General features: G+C 27.7%; 1 protein-coding gene and 1 pseudogene across 1 annotated transcript; both read left to right on the top strand.

The window, feature by feature from the left end:
- Nucleotides 1-6,188: 6,188 nt before the first annotated feature.
- On the top strand, nucleotides 6,189-11,698 carry LOC110008683 (transcription factor MYB118). The gene is made up of 4 exons (XM_089716144.1): nucleotides 6,189-6,516; nucleotides 6,625-6,901; nucleotides 7,271-7,397; nucleotides 11,051-11,698. Exons 1-4 carry the CDS (start codon nucleotides 6,231-6,233, stop codon nucleotides 11,573-11,575), a joined length of 1,215 nt encoding a protein of 404 aa, XP_089572270.1. The 5' UTR covers nucleotides 6,189-6,230; the 3' UTR covers nucleotides 11,576-11,698.
- Nucleotides 11,699-12,131: 433 nt separating this feature from the next.
- On the top strand, nucleotides 12,132-13,977 carry LOC149492449 (phosphoenolpyruvate/phosphate translocator 2, chloroplastic-like; annotated as a pseudogene).
- The last annotated feature ends 4,256 nt before the right edge of the window (nucleotides 13,978-18,233 follow it).

Raw genomic sequence — 18,233 nt, 5'->3', positions numbered from 1 at the left:
ATTTATCATCAGCCACCACCATTATCATAGGCCACCGTCGGCTACCACCACCAGTCACCGGCAACTTTCATAATTTAACTTTTTTTTTTTTTTGCAGTCTTCTTATATTTAACAATAAAATTTTTGAAATACAAAATTTCTATTATTATTAATATTTATATAGTCTTATGGGTTAAAATTTTAATATTTTTAACTAATTTTTAATATTGCAATCAAATAACAAAAAATAAATCATTTGGATAATATTTTTAAAAGAAAACGTTTTTCTTGGAAAATATTTTTCAAAGATAAGTCACATCGACATCTCAAAGGTTCAACGTACAAGTGTTGTACTCATCACCATTTGGACACTCCTACTTTAAAAAATATGTCTTACTATTTATTTTATTTTATTAATTTTGAACATTTTAAGAATACATCTTAGGCGCTTCGAGGATACTTCTTAATATGGTTCAAAAAATCAAATTGCACTGGCTGGTTCGACTGATTTAATTAGAAACCGGACTATGGTCGATTCGAGTTGGATAATAAAAATATAGGTCTTAAAAACCGGTGAAAATTGACAAATCAAACTAGTCAATTATTACATATCTATTCAAATACAGGCCTCTTTAAACTCTACGTTTACTGATATTTTAAACTTTTGTGACTCTTCATTTTTAAGCCTAAAGTCTTATTTTGTTAACTAAATCAACTAAAGTGTCCAATTTCAAACCCAATTATGAAACATAAAACTCTTTCTGTCCTATTTTGTTTGCATGATTTGACAAAGCACGTACGTCAAGAATTTGGTTAATAAAAATTATTTTATCTTTTTTAACCTGAACTCATTAAGATATTAATAAAAATCATTCATTTAATAAATAATCATGAAGGTTATTATAAAAAATAATTATTTGATTATATAAATTTAAAAACCTTGCAAATATTTTGGAACATCCAAAAAAGAAATAATAAGCAAACAAAATGAGATAGGGGAGTATTATATTTATGATAATTAATTAATTGTTTTTTTTTGTTTAATATTAAATTTAGTCATCTTTTATTCTTTTTGTTTAATATTATTTATTGATTTTTATTCTTTTTTGTAAAAGTCAAATTTGGGCATTTCTTAATATTAAAGTTTTTTAACCGATATTTTTATAATTGATTTAACAAATATATTTAAAAATATTATACATAAAAATATGGTTGAACCGTATTTAATTCAATTGAACTCTTCGATTCAATAAACCCCTACCTTCATCGGTTCTCAAAACATTGCTTTTTAAAACACTTTAGAGATACTTTTCAAAATTCTATAAGACTGTTAAAAAAATTTTTAAATTTTTGTGTTAAATATATATTTGATAATTATTAATACTTAAATACAAAATTAAAAAATATATAAAGAAATGAAAAACTCTATATTATAATTTACAATTTGTAACTTATTAGATATCTATTGTTATCAAATTCAAGGACTGAGTCAAAATATTGATTTGAAATCAGTGATTCACAATGCTTTTATAAAAAAAGAATTGACAATATTATGTTGCACAAACTAAAATATGACATTAATTTGATCTATTTTAGAGATGTTGCAAGTCTTAAAATTATTAATTTATCTCTAAATAAACTAAAGATATTTAAATGATGATGTTAATTTTGAAAACTTAACTAATGATCTTAAAATAAGAAATTATTTTTTTTTTATATTTTTGACTTATTGTAAATGATTATTTGAATTATAAATAAATTATATTTATTAAATGCGTGTATTCTAAGTGTATCGTTGTCTTACTTTTTTCAAAATTACCATAATCATATTCCTGTCGTGTTATATGTCACGTGTCATGTGTTGTTGTCCTACCTTTTTAAAAATTACCATATCTTATATTTCTATCGTGTCATATGTCATATATCATATATCGTTATCCTACCTTTTTAAAACTTACCATATCTCAAATTCCTGTCGTGTTATATATTATATGTTATGTGTCGTTGTCCTACCTTTTTAAAAATTACCATATCTAATATTCGTGCCATATCACGTGACATGTGTATGTGTCTCTCCAGCTTAAATATTACATTAGTTTAAAGATATATAAACCAAATGACGATAATATTTTTTTATATTTATTCTTATTTTGGTATTTCCTAAATCTTTGACCAATTTATTTAATTAATTAGATGCAACTATAATTTTAATTTTAAATATTGTTACCAAACATATTACCTTAGTTTTAAATTTTGGTGGAAATAACCATTACATCCTTACTGATTGACAAAATAATTTATCGGTCTTTGAAGTCTACCAATGTTAAACTATTTAGTCAGTCCAAGTAATTTTTTTCGTTAAATATATTAATATTTGACTATTTAATCCTTTATATTTAATATAATATTACTATTTAGTCCTCCCAAACTTATTATTGTATTACTATTTAGTCCCTTAATTAGTAATTTTTAAACAAAATTACTTAATAATTTAATGAGACTAAATCTAGGGGACAAATCGATGATTCTGCTAAATAATAAGGATATGATAATAATCTTGAGTTCAGGGACTAAAGGGTTAATTACCCGTTTTCAATTAATAAAAGATTATAATCCTTTACTGAATTATTGTTAATAATTTGAGTATCAAATGTTCAAAAATTCAATGGAAACAAAGTGAGCCAATCATATGTGATATATTTGATCTTTCCACGTTTTGTAGAAAAGCTAAAGAGTAAAAGGTTTCGAGTTTGAACCACATCCACCGTAAAAGTTATTATCAATTTAATAATTATTATTCAAAGGGAAGGACTATCCCTACTATATAGGCTATAATATAAAATTATTATTTATAACATAATTTGTAAACATTAAAGAATTTGTGAAAATATATAGGTTTTTGTACCCAAAAATACATAACACCTCTAACATCATCTAAAACTACTGTTGAAATAAAAAAAAGACTCTTGATAGTATAACTATTTTTATAAATTATCACATACAGGTCTGTATGTGTATGTGCACATATAAATGTGAAAATGTTACTTTAGTGTTATGTAAATAAAAAAATTAATTAAAACTTTTATAATAACATTTGGCAATTATTTATTACTTTAAATAATTATAAATAAAATAAGCACATAATTTATTAATTTGAAAAAAAAATATGAATAATTATTTTTATGAGATTAGTAGTATCCAAATATAATATAACTACGAAACAATTAATAGCTCATAAGAAAAAGTTCCGAAATAAAATAAATAGAATTAGGCGCTGATTTCAACATTTAAATGAAGGGAAAATTATAATATCGTTCTAATATTATACAAAATTAATTATTTTGTCCATCTATTTTTATAATCTTATCCCTATGTTTTTTAATATTATTTATTATTGTCTTTCCGTAGAAAAAATTTAACTTTTACCATTAAGTAGCCTATAAAAGACAAATACCCTTAAATTCTTCTTAAGTAGCCTATAATAAGAAATTGATACGATAATGATTTTATAGCTCGAAAATAGTTTTATCGTTCTTTTTGGTACCAAAAAAAAAAAAAAAAAAAAAATTGGGTTTCAAATGGCAAATAGACAACAACGAAGAATCTGTTAGTTACGTTGCTCTGCTTGGCATTGGTGCATTTTTCTTTTCTTTCTTTCATCTATTTTTTCTTTTTCCTGAAAACCAAACACGATTTTTATTCTTCTTGGCTTTATTCTTTTTCGTAAGAGTACTCTTTGTCGTCTGTTGAAAAAGAAAAGCAATGTAAAGTTTACCACAATTTAGATTTTATGAAAAAGTTAGGAACTTGCGTATGCATATTACATGAGCAACTTTCATGCAATGAAAATTTTTTTAATTAAATTTAATTTATTAGTATAAAAAAATAATTTGACAATCTCATATATACCCTCTTTGTCCATTACAATAAAGGTCAAATAATAAGCGTGGGAAATGAGATAATCCGATACGAATTCTCACTGATGAATTTTATTTAATTAAAAAAAATAACTATACAAGTTGTATATAGTCTATTATGTTCTTCCGACCTATTTTGCCTCTGATCGATAAAAAAGAATAAAGATGAGTGATTTTCTCGTTTATCATTATCATAATAATTACTCAAGATTTAAAATAATTTAAACTTGAAAATTTTTTAATTAAATTTAATTTATTAGTATAAAAAAATAATTTGACAATCTCATATATACCTTCATTGTCCATTACAATAAAGGTCAAGTAATAAACGTGAGAAATGAGAGAATCCGATACGAATCCTCACTGATGAATTTTATTTAATTAAAAGAAATAGCTATACAAGTTGTATATAGTCTATAATGTTCTTCCGACCTATTTTGCCTCTGATCGATCAAAAAGAATAAAGATGAGTGATTTTCTCATTTATCATTATCATAATAATTACTCAAGATTTAAAATAATTTAAACTTGAAAATTTTTTAAATTTAATTTAATTTATTAGTATAAAAAAAATAATTTGACAATCTCATATATACCCTCATTGTCCATTACAATAAAGGTCAAGTAATAAACGTGGGAAATGAGAGAATCCGATACGAATCCTCACTGATGAATTTTATTTAATTAAAAGAAATAACTATACAAGTTATATATAGTCTATAATGTTCTTCCGACCTATTTTGCCTCTGATCGATCAACAAGAATACAGATGGGTAATTTTCTCATTTATCATTATTATAATAATTACTCAAGATTTAAAATAATTTAAACTTGAAAATAAAGTAGTAATGAACATGAATTATATACTCTATATGATAATAACCCGAAATGTAACTTTTTTTTTAAATATTTATAAAAAAATTGGATCCATTTAATTAGTAATTAATGTGTGAGAGCAATTGAATTAGAAGCCAACTAGGTGGCATTATTGAGATTCAGTTACAAAAGAAAGGTGCTTTTGGTTTACAATTTTGCCAAATGGCTTACTCATATCTTCAGACAAAAACTCTTCCAAATGGTTTTTCAACCTACTTAAGAAAAAGGACAAAGAATTTGGTTTCAATTTCCAAAAATCAACAACCAAATGTCTCCGATTTCTCTTAGGAAAAACAAATAAATTAACAAATTTTGATTCCTAAATTAAACTTATGATGCAAACATTATAAGTAAATATTTAAAAATCAATAATAAAAAAGATTATTCCCGATGAGATTCGAATATTCTGAAAATTAATTAACAAGTTAAAATGTTTTTTACTTCCATGTAATTTGATATTTAACTATATATAGTTAGAAATTATTTGTAAATAGTCTAAATAGAGATTTAGGCTTTGAAGCTTCATAAAATTTGGTCATATGAAGATTAAAAACACCTTGAAAGAAATTTTCTTGGAGTAATTTCAGTCCTTTTTTGTCTAACAATTAATAATTTTACAAAATGAACTCAATGTCCAAAATTCGACCAAATCTTCTACTCCATTCCTTTGACTCTCCCCACTAAATAATAAAATAGCAATTGAAGGCAATTGACATTTTTGCCCCAAGATTTGTTCTAAGCCAATTACTTTGGCAATACATACATACTTACCATTAGAAATACCGACATTGTTACTATACCAATTTGAGCACACCATAAAAATAATATGTATTTTTATATATGTAATATATATGTATTTTCATCATGTGATAAAAATTATATGCAATTTTTTTTTATTTAGAAATTAAATTATCAAAATTTGAGCCCTGATTTTCATATGTTACTATGTAAATACTCGACTATTAGATTATTAAGCAAACTATTATAACATATATTAGTTAGAAAGGTCACAAAAGAGCATGTTGGACAAATGTCCTAGAAATACCCTAAATTTTTACTAAAATACAAGTCCTTATAACGACCTAATGATTATAAGGTCCCTTTCTTTTCCTTTTTTTTTTTTTTTAAGCCCTAAGAATTACAATACAAAAAAAATGTAAGCTCAATCGTTTCTAACAACAAGCAATATTAACCATTGCCTTATAATTTCATCAAGGGCTAAAAATTTGCCAAATGTGCATTATATTGCCAATTTTAATTTTACCCTTGTAAGAGATTAACCTTTTATTATTTATGTCTAAACACATTAAACCATCCTCCCTTTCTTGATAGCTCTCACTCACTCACTCTTTCTCTCTCTTTCCTCTCCCTCTCTCCCTCCCACCTTTGCCCCCTCCCCCTCCCCCCCCAACTCCTTTCTGTATCTTTCTCTTTTTTGTTCTCTCCCTCTCCATTTGTATGGAGCTCAAAAGAAAGCTGACAGAGGAATTCCCTTACCTTTCAAGCCTTCTTTCTGACTATCCATTAAAACAAGAAGTGATAGCAAATGGGTATCCTCATGAGAAGGGAATGTTTCAAAATCTTGATTATCTTATTAATGGAGATGGGTCGATTTTCAATAATTCGACCAATCATAATCATTTTATAGGTCTTGAAGGGTCTTCAAAGAATCCATTTTTTGGGATTTCATCGAGCACAAGTTTTGATATCGATCCTCTTATCAAGACTTCTCTTCTTCACAATGGTATCGATCCTCTTATCGAGACTTCTCTTCTTGAAAATGGTAGTAATCATAGTTTATTCTCTGCTACTACTAATATTAATGATCTTATTAGAGCTTTTGTATTTGCAGCTGATTATAAAGGCGGAGATTATAATAACAGGCTCTTGCATGGCTTCCAATTACCAAAAATTGGAGCTAATCGTCAAAATCATATATATCATCAGAAAATGAGTCCTAACATGGTTTTAGATCATGATCAAGTCTCATGCGTAATAGCAGATAACCATGGGTTAAGCAAGAACTTTGATCATAGAAAGGATAAAAAGCCTCATCAAGTCAAGAAAGTTGGCAAACCTCAAAAGAAATCCCATATAATCAAAGGCCAATGGACTCCCCAAGAAGACAGGTATCTATAATCTATCTATGTATATATCTATGCATTTATCAAAATACCCATTTCTCTCTCTCTCTCTCTCTCTCTCTCTCTCTCTATTGTCTTTTTTTCTCTCTTTTTTTTTTTGAAAAAAAAAAAAAAGACTGGGCTTTGACTGAGATTCTAGCTAAAATCCATGGATTTTGAAGACAAATTTGGCTCTATTTTTCTCTATTTTTCCATTTATATAGTCCTTTGATGATGATTAGGGTTACGCCTAATATCAGGGTTTGGCACATATATATAGTGTTTTTTTATTTATATATAATGAACAATGAACTGAATTGATGCCGATAAAAAAAATGAAATGAATCGATTATGTTAGAATCTTTCTATCTGCAGATTGTTGGTGCAGTTGGTGAAACATTTTGGAATTAAGAAATGGTCTCATATCGCTAAGCTGTTGGACGGAAGAGTAGGGAAACAGTGTAGAGAGAGATGGCACAACCATTTGAGGCCAGATATCAGGGTATTTTTCTCATCTTCTTCCTATGTTACTTTTTTTTTTCTTTTCTTTTTTTTTTTTTTAATAATAAAGATAAGGTATTGCCAATTCTATTCATAAACTAGATCTACAAAATAAGAATTTTTAGTTCAAACCATGATATTTGTGTCAATTCAATAGAAAAAAAAGGGGTAAGATAGTACAAATTTATTACGGTTTTTCTTAGTTGGCAATTAATTATTAGTTTATCATATTGGTTGATCTGCACACTTGTAGACAAGTATTATATAAAACATAATAAATTTCAATATAAAAACATAAATAAAATTCAAATAAATGAATATAAACTTAGTTTATTTTAAGTTAAATCATCATTCAATTAATGGAAAGGAAACACTGTTCTGACATGTGGCCGTAAATAAATAGAAATTATTACATTAGATTTATATTGTTATTACTTATTTCTCAGATGCGTTTTGTAAAGTTTATGAAAACATGCCTTTTTAATTATTTATCTTTACGAAATTGACAATGCATTGACATGCATAGTAATAGAGTGACAAATTGAATTGATATTATCTAAAAACCGATTCCGTCAGAAGAATAAATTATAAAATGATAAAATTGCCCTTAAAAACCTTTTATTTTCCTGTCACATACAAGTTTATTTCTAGTTAATTTTACCATTACCATATGATTATAAGACTGTCACACTTTCTTTCACACATATATGCATAATAGCAAGATAAAATGTTTTCACATACATGCATAATAGCAAGGTTAGTAAGGTAAAATCCTTACACTCCTTTTCCCTTTACAACTTTCATACTCTTTTATAATTAAAGAATGAAATTACCTTATTTAATTATATGATTAATTTTTATTTATGTCACCGTAGTAGAGTTTTTTTTTCTCATTTTCTTCTAAGGGTGGACATTCGGTCGGTTCGGTTAACCATTTATCGAATTTGTATATACCGATTGAGTATTTATCATTTGCCGATCGATTTAAATAATTACCGAATTTACCATTCGCTGATAAAACTTTACCATTTATCGACCGATTTACTAAATTAATCAATTCACCATATAAGAATTGATTTTTATTTTTTTTTTTTAAAAAAAAAACAAAACTACATCATTTTGAGTAAATCAATAAAATGGAAATTTCAAATTTTTTGAATACTTTATCGAATTTTCTCTAAAAAATTTACCGATCGTTTACTATTTACCAATTTACTGAACATTTTTACCTAATAACCTCAGTTCGGTTCGATAAATCAGTAATTTACCGAAGTTTGTCCACCCTACTTCCCATATATCTTTTTCTTCCTTTTCTCTTTTTAATAATAAAGATAAATATTGCCAATTCTAGTCATACATTAGAGCAACCAAATAAAACTTTTTGGTTCCAACCATGATATTTGTGTCAATTCACCGGAAAAAGGATAAGATAGTACCAATTTATGATGATTTTTCTTAGTTGGCAATTAATTATTGGTTTACCGTATTGGTTGACCAGTACAAGGCAAGTATTATATAAAACGTAATATATTTCAATATAAAAACATAAATAAAATTCAAATATATGAATACATACTTAGTTTAATTTAGGTTAAATCATCGTTTATTTACTGAAAAGAAAATAGTATTCTGACACATGCTAGTAAATAAATGGAGATTATTACATTGCATTTCTATTGGTATTACTTATTTCTCGATGTGTTTTTTGCAAAGTATATAAACACTTGCCTTGTTAATTATTTGCCTTTACGAAATTGACAATGCATTGACATGTATAGTGACAGATTGAACTGAGATTACCTAAAACAGATTTTGTCAGAATAATAAATTATAAAATGACAAAATTACCCTTAGAAAAGGAAACAGTGTTCTGACACATGTCAGTAAATAAATGGAGATTATCATATTGCATTTCTGTTGGTATTACTTATTTCTCAATGTGTTTTGTAAAGGGTATAAACACTTACCTTGTTAATTATTTGCTTTTACGAAATTGACAATGCATTGACATGCACAGTGATAGAGTGACAACGTAAAATGCTTTTACACATGCATAATAGCAACGTAAAATGCTTTCACATATATGCATAATAGCAAGGTTAGTATAAGGTAAAATCCTTACATCTCTTTTTCCTTTACAACTTTCATATTCTTTTACAATTAAAGAATGATAATTACCTTATTTAGTTATACGATTAATTTCTATTTATGTCATCATATCAGGGTTTTTTTCCTCATCTTCTTCCTAGGGGTGAACATTCGATCGGTTCGGTTAAGAGTTTACCGAATTTGCATTTACCGATTAAGTATTTATCATTTACTGATTTATTTAAATAATTATCAAATGTATCATTCACCATATAACGATTAACCGCTGAAGCTTTACCATTACCGACTGATTTATTAAATTAATCAATTTACCATATAAGAATTGACTCTTTTTAAAAAAAACAAAAAAAAAAAAAAAAAAAAAAAAAAAGCAAAACAATGTTGTTTTGAGTAAATCGGTAAATCAAAAGTTTAAAATTTTTTGAATACTTTACCAAACTATTTACCGTTTACCAAAATCTCTTCAAAAAATTTACTAACCATGTACCATTTACCAATTTACCAAACCATTTTTACCAAATAACCTCGGTTCGGTAAATTGGTAATTACTGAAGTTTGTTCACCCTACTTCTTCTCATGTTTCTTTCTTTTTCTTTTTTTTAAATAATAAAGATAAATTATTGCCAATTCTAGTCATATTTTAGAGCAACGAAATAAATTTTTTTTGTTCCAACCATAATATTTGTGTCAATTCACTGGAAAAAAGGTAAGATAGTACCAATTTATGATGGTTTTTCTTAGTTGGCAATTAATTATCGGTTTACCGTATTGGTTGACCGATGCACCAGTAGGCAATTATTATATAAAACATAATATATTTCAATATAAAAACATAAATAAAATTCACATATATGAATATATATTTAGTTTATTTTAAGTTAAATCATTATTCATTTACTGAACATGAAACAATGTTCTAACATATGGCAATAAATAAATGGAGATCATTATATTGAATTTCTGTTGGTGTTACTTATTTCTAGATGTATTTTATAAAGTATATGAATACTTGCCTTGTTAATTATTTGTCTTTACGAAATTAACAACGCATTGACGTGCACAGTGAAAGAGTGACAGATTGAACTGAGATTATCTAAAACCGATTTTATCAAAAGAATAACTTATAAAATGATAAAATTGCCCTTAGAAAACCTTTTATTTTCCTTTACATGCAAGTCTATATTTCTAGTTAATTTGACCATTACCACATGATTATAAGAATATCACACTTAGTTCACACATATGCATAATAGCAGGTAAAATGCTTTCACATATATGCTATTACATATATGAATAATAGCAAGGTTAGTAAGATAAAATCCTTACACCCCTTTCCCTTTACAACTTTCATATTCTTTTACAATTAAAGCATGATAATTACCTTGTTTAATTATATGATTAATTTTTGTTTATGTCATTGTAATTAGATCATAAAATGTGCATAAGTACACACCCCTAGCTAGAACTTTTCTTCTTTCTTTTTTTGCTACAATTAATAACCATATAGCTAGATTGATGATATTTGGTAATGTCATAAATGTACAGAAAGATGCTTGGAGTGAAGAGGAAGATGAAATTCTAATTGAAGCTCATCAGAAAATTGGGAACAGATGGGCAGAAATAGCCAAGAGATTACCTGGAAGAACAGAAAACACTATAAAGAACCATTGGAACGCAACAAAGAGAAGGCAATTCTCAATTAGGCGAAAAGGGAAGGAATCAAATTCGAGAGGCACATTATTGCAGAGCTATATTAAGACTTTAACTACTCATGATCAAGACCAGAAAAATAACTACAGTGAGAGCTCATTTTCTTCCCCATTCGTCTCAGATCAACTGAATGCCTGGACGACCGATTACTATGATTATATCAGCGAAGTATTAAACGTTTCTCTCGAGGCAAATAACTTGTTTGATGATAATAGTTATGGGTTCGGGGTTGAAGAGAGCCAAATGCAGTATGAGATGGCGATGGAATTGGACAGTTTGATTAAGGGTACTACAACTAGTGATGAAGCCAGGAAGGAAATGGATTTGCTAGAGATGATCACACAAGGAACCCAGAATTAATTTGGTGGCGCTTGCTTGCATGTATTGCATGAAATCTATGGGTGACTTTTTTAAGAATATGTTATCTTTTATGTTTTTATTTTTGCTTCAATTATATAAATATTAAGGAATGTTTCTTGGACTTAATTTGTTCTCTTTAAAGGGTTTAAGTATTTTAATTATATATATGTTTGTGTGTGTGTGTGTGTGTGTGTGTGTGTGTGTGTATCAGGGTTTTAGAGCCATAATGACTAGTTTATCGCTACTGTATATGCACAGACGCCTTCTTTCTGGATAATATCCTCCCTTGTCCCAATAGTTGGTAGAGTGGCTTTGGCATCGTTTACTGAGTCCTCTTTCAATTGGTAAGATAACATAATTCACTTTTTTGAAAACATATTCATCGAGCTGAATATGTAGAATTATTCGCCTGCTTTGCCTAGGGGATACTGAAATTGCGTCCAGGACTATAAGATTGCAAGTTCAATATCCTGTCAAAGCCTAGTCAATCAAAAGAGATACTAAAACTCATTATTGGGTTCTTTGACTTAATCTGCTTATCGATTTCTGCAGTGCTATGGCCTCCAATGTGACTAGCCAATCTAGAAATGTACTTAGCAAAAAGTTCATGGTTAATAAAGAGGTATAGACACAATGCTTGTAATATCTCTTGATTTTTCACTTACAATCATTAATTTATCTCTCTGATTGCATCAAAATAATTAATTTCTGGTTCTTATAGCATTTTCTTGAACTTTAGAGGTAACAAATGTTAGATATCAGTGCAGCGATAAACTCCAAGATTAATTCTTAATTTATAACACCAAAAATAATAACGGAAAAAGCAACTAAAATAATACTAACACAAAATACCAAATAAAATTGTATTAATAAAGTTATATTAATAAGAAGTAAACTTTCATAAAGTTTAAGGAAAGAATTACTTATTTGCTTCTTTTGGACTAGGTTTTTGCTTGGTTGGTTACAAATGAGGTGAGGGTGGTATTTATAGTCATTTCCACCTCTTCAATGTACAGCTATGATTTACTTATAAAAATGTACGGTAGAGATTATATGTAGCATTCTAGAGTAGGTGAGATATCTCATTAAAATATGTTGTGGGTGGGAGTATTCTAGAATGTACTAAGTATTTACACACCATGTGGGCTTGGGATATCCATCTTTGGGCTTAGGGTTCTTACCTTTGGGTTTGAAGCTTGCCAAATATTTAACTTACGGTGGTAGCCCATTTTGGTGGTTGTTTTTTCTAAATTAATCGGTGATATTTTAATAACAAATAGTGTGTTATTGACAGCAAACTTTGGACAACATCAATCTCTTCTCAGTACTAACCATTATTTCTTTCATCCTGTTGGCTCCAACAGCTATTTTCATGGAAGGAATCTGGTTTACTCCTTAGATACCTCCAGTCTGCTGTGAGTAGAATCCAAAATATCGAAATTGCCATATTATGGAAAATGATCATGTTGACATGTTGTTTCCCTTCCTTCTTGTTTCAGGCTAACCATGGCTTGAATGTCAAAGACCTATGTATAAGATCTCTTCTTGTTGGCTTGTGCTTCCATTCTTATTTTTGGTTAGTCCATGCAATTTGTGATCCTTAAGGTCTAAGAGCATTTTTTATGATCTACATATGGTAAATCCAGTTACTCATGCTGTGGGAAATAGCGTGAAGCGTGTAGTTGTGATAGTCTCCTCAGTCATATTCTTCCAAACTCCTATATCGACTATAAACTCCCTTGGTAACTTTTTTACAAGTTGAACTTAATTATCTCAATTATGTCCATTATTCGAATGAGAAGTTCCTTTTGTTCTTTATTTTTGTTTCGTTAATTCATGGGTCTGAGACTTGACTTGCATTTATAACTGACAGGAACTGCAATGGCTCTTGCTGGAGTGTTCTTGTATTCAAGAGCAAATCGGATAAAGCCAATGCCAAAGGCTTCTCGAATTTTGTCACAACGTACAAAAATGCTGTATTTGTGTATATATATTTTTTCCTATCGTCTAAAAGAAAGCTTAGTTTCTGGACTTTTCTTTTCTTTTTTTTTTTTTTTTTACTAAAACAGTTATTTATTAGCAAGTAGGACTTCTCAAAATCCAAATTCAAATTGAAGTTTTGGATTTTGAACAGCTCTACTTGCCATCTTAAGGCTTTGTTGGGCAAAACTGAAAGTTCCATTGGTCTTTAGCCATCTTAATAGCTGTTTTACTCTGATTTCATCAAAAGTTGAAGGAGTAATGTTTTATACTGCGCTACCTCAAACTTTAAAAGACTAATATAAATGTTACCGAGTCAAAACACTAAACTCTACATGATGGCCTAAATCTGTCTACAAACTGCAGGATCTGCCGTTCAAAGACTGAAAGACAGTAAACGTTATAGCTTTCAAAGTCTTTAGTTAGCCTATCTAGCACTAGCAGAGGTTGAAGGTTTGTCTAAACCAAATTGGACACTAGCTTGTTTCTTTTTCATATCAAAAGCAGCACCCATTAAACGATCTGTAGTTTCCCAACTAGAAGGAAAAGTTTTCCCCACACAGCAACCAAATTGGAAACGATAGATTGCTTGTTGTTTCCTTTCTGTATCAAAAGAGGCGCCCAATAAACGATCTGTAGTTTATCAACTAGAAGGAGATGTTTCCCTCCACACAGCAAAACCCTTCGTTGCTTATCGAGAAAATGTTGTCTTATTGACAATAAAACAAACTTTCAGCGTATCCTGCTATACTCGTCACCTTTCGGACACCGTGTTAGATACTTCAAAAAAATGTCTTATTATCTTTTTTTCTTTATTAATATCCAACAATTAAATGACATATCTGTCACACTCTGACAATACTTTTTAATATGATTTTGAAAATTAGATCAGACTGGCCGGTTCAACCGGTTTAATTAGAAATCAAATTATGGTCAGCCCAAATTGAATAATAAAAACAAGGATCTTAAAAACCGGTGAAAATCAATAAATCAAACTCGCCAATTATTATGGTTGAATTTAAAATCTGAATTTCTTCAAAATATAGGCCTCTTTAAAATCCAGACATAGTAATCTTTTGGGCCTCTTGATTTATAAGCCCGAAATCCTATTTTGTTAATCATAATAACTAAATTGCCCCGCCTCAAATCCAAATATGAAAAATGATATTATATTTATGATAATTAATTGATTTTTTGGTTTAATATTAAATTTATTTATCTTTTATTTTTTTTGTTTAATATTATTTACTGAATTTTTATTCTTTTTTTAATAAAAGCCAAATTTGGCATTTTTTTAATGTTAATTTTTTTTTTATCTTAATTTCAATTTTATTTAACAAATATATTTAAAAATATTATTATATAAAAATCTAATTGAACCGAATTTAATCCGGTTAAATCGTTCGGTTGAGTGACCCATTGCCATCATCGGTTCACTGAACGATCTGGTTCTTAAAACATAACTTCTTAAACACTTTGGAGACACCTTTGAAAATTCTATAAGATTTTAACAAAAATTGTAAATTGTTACCTTAAATATATATTTGAGAATTATTAATACTAAAATACAAAATTATACGAAATTAAAAAGTATATAAAGGAATGGAAAACTCTATATTATAATTTATAATTTGTAACTTATTTGATATTTATTATTGTCAAATCGAAAGACTAATTCATAATATTGATTTGAAATCAACGATTCATAATCCTTTTATCAGAAAAGAACCAACAATATTATGTTGTACTAACTAAAATATGAAATATTATTGGGGATTAATTTGATATCTTTTAAAGATGTGGAAATTCTTGAAATTGTCAAATTATCTCTAAATAAGCCAAAGATATTATAATCTTCCATGATGATGCTAATTTTGAAAACTTAAATAATAGTATTGAAATAAGAAATCAACTATTTTTTATTTTATATTTTTGACTTATTGCAAATAATTATTTGAATTATAAATAAATTGTATTTATTAAGTGTAGTGTATTCTAAGCGTGTCAGTATCCTATCTTTTTAAAATTTATCCTGTCTCATATATGTGTTATGTCACGTGTCCAGGTCTGTGTCTATGCAACTTAAATATTATATATATTAGCATAAAGATATATAAACCGAAATGAAAATAGTCTCTTTTATATTTATTCTTATTTTGGTATTTCCTAAATCTTTGATCAATTTATTTGATATTAATTAGATGCATCGATCATTTTACTTTTTAAAAATTGTTGTCGAACATAATTTTAGTTTTAAGCTTTAGTTGAAATAATCATTAAATCTTTACTAATTGACAAAATGGTTTATTGGTTTCTGAAATCTACCACTATTAAACTATTTAGTTCGTCCAAATAATTTTTTTTGCTAAATATACTAATATTTGACTATTTGAACTTTCACGTTCAACATGGTATTACTATTTAGTCCCTCAAACTTGTTATTGCATTACTATTTAGTTCCTTATTACCAATTTTTAAATCAAATTACTAAATAATTTAATAACACTCAAAGACACATCGGTGATTATGCCAAATAGTAATGATGTAATAATAATAATGAGTAAACTCAGGGACTAATTAATAAAAAGTTATAATCCTTTACTGAATTATGGCTAATAATTTGAGTATCAAATATTCAAAAATTCAATGGAAACAAAGTGCGTCAATCATATATGGTATGTTTGGTCTCTCACGTTTTGTAGAAGATATAGAGGGTGGAAGATCTCGAATTTGAGTTATCTTCACCATACATAAAAGTTATTATCAATTTAGTGAATGTTATTCAAAAGTTAAAAATCCTATTGTATAGCCTATAATCTAAAACTATTATTTAGAGTATCTCCATTGCTAATGTGGATTGTGACTGATGTGTTATATGGACTAAAAGGTATGAATAGCGATGTAGCTGGATGTCTATTTATAGACATTAAATTTTAAAAATCTCTCCGCAATGCAATATTTTTAGATCTTCTTGCATCCTCTTTCTTCTTTTCTTCTATGGGTCCACAATTTAAATATACAATCAATCACTATATAGCAATAAATGTTCATATTATCTCATCTAAGGGATCCTTTAGAAATAGAAGGTGTAATAGATAATGACTATTTATTTTTTTAACACATCAGCTTGACATACCAATTAGACATTAGCAATTTGAGAGAATTTTTTAAAACATGTTTCCATTTTTTTTTATGTGGCAATAAAATAATAGTAATCCAAGTTGAATGTCTATTTATAGATGTCGAATTTTAAAAATTTCTCTCCAATGCACTACTTTTGAATCCTCTTGCATTATCTTTTTTCTTTTCTTTTATGGGTCCACAATCTAATGTACAATCAATTACTATAAAATAATAAATGCCCATATTGTCTAAGAGATTTTCTAGAAATAAAAAGTGTGATAAACAACGTCTATTTTATTTTTTTGACACCTCAACTTGATATACAAAATAAACATTAGCATTGGCGAGTAATTTTTTAAAAAAATCTTTCAATTTTTTTGATTTAGTAATTAAATAAAAGCAATATACGTTAGCATTGAAGATGCAAATGAATCGCATGGAATTAGCCATCAATTTCAGCGTTTGAATGAAAGGGAAAATTATAATCTTATCACTATATAATTTCGAAATTAACTGTTATATCCATCTATTTTTTAAAATATATTACTTTGTTACTATATTTTTTTTAATATGATAACTATTGTTCTTCCATAAAAAAATTTTAATTTTTACCATTAAGTAGCTCATGAAAAGACACGGATACCCTTAAAACCCTCTTAAATTTTTATTTTCTACAGAACTTTAGATAAATTCAAAAAAAAGAAACTTAAAGGAGTTAACCCACTAAATGAATGCAAGGTTTGTACTCACATCTAACGATCATGCATTTCAATGATGAGACAGAAAGCGAATGGACTGGAAAGGAAGGGACCAAACAAAAGAATATCTTAGTCTTTTCTTTTAAATTTAACAACAAAATGAAAATATCAATGGAAGGACGAAATAGTTCGACGGAATCTATATATGAAGACAAAATAATATATATTAAAAAATAGAGAAATAAAGTAGTTAATTTTAACATGATACGGAGATAAATTTATAATTTTTCCTTTAATTAAAACTCTAAACAAATAGTCCAATCTAGACGTTGGATAAAATTTGGCAGCTACATGAATCAAATGCTCTACAAACTAATCTCTTTCGATTTTGATCCGGGTGAAAGCTGAATTTTTCGCACTAATTTAAATCTGAGATTTTTTTGTCCAATTCTATTCCAAATCTGACCGATGACCCCCTCTAATTTCTAATGTAAGAAAAAAAAAATATAATAAGAAATTGATACGATAATGATTTTATAGCTCGAAAATGGTTTTATCGTTCTTTTTGGTAAAAAAAAATTAATTTGGGTTTCAAATAGCAAATATACAATAACGAAGAATCTGTTAGTTACGTTGCTCTGCTTGGCATTGGTGCATTTTTCTTTTCTTTCTTTCATCTATTTTTTCTTTTTCCTGAAAACCAAACACGATTTTTATTCTTCTCGGCTTTATTCTTTTTCATAATAGTACTCTTTGTCGTCTGTTGAAAAAGAAAAGCAATGTAAAGTTTACCGCAATTTAGATTTTATGAAAGAGTTAGGAACTTGCGTATGCATATTACATGAGCAACTTTCATG

Source organism: Jatropha curcas, chromosome 11 (assembly GCF_041381405.1).
Source record: "Jatropha curcas cultivar XTBG-Jc1 chromosome 11, XTBG_Jcur_1.0, whole genome shotgun sequence".
NCBI classification, from domain to species: Eukaryota; Viridiplantae; Streptophyta; class Magnoliopsida; order Malpighiales; family Euphorbiaceae; genus Jatropha; species Jatropha curcas.
The sequence above is the reverse complement of the archived record's forward strand: the minus strand, read 5'-3'. Positions and strand labels throughout refer to the sequence as shown.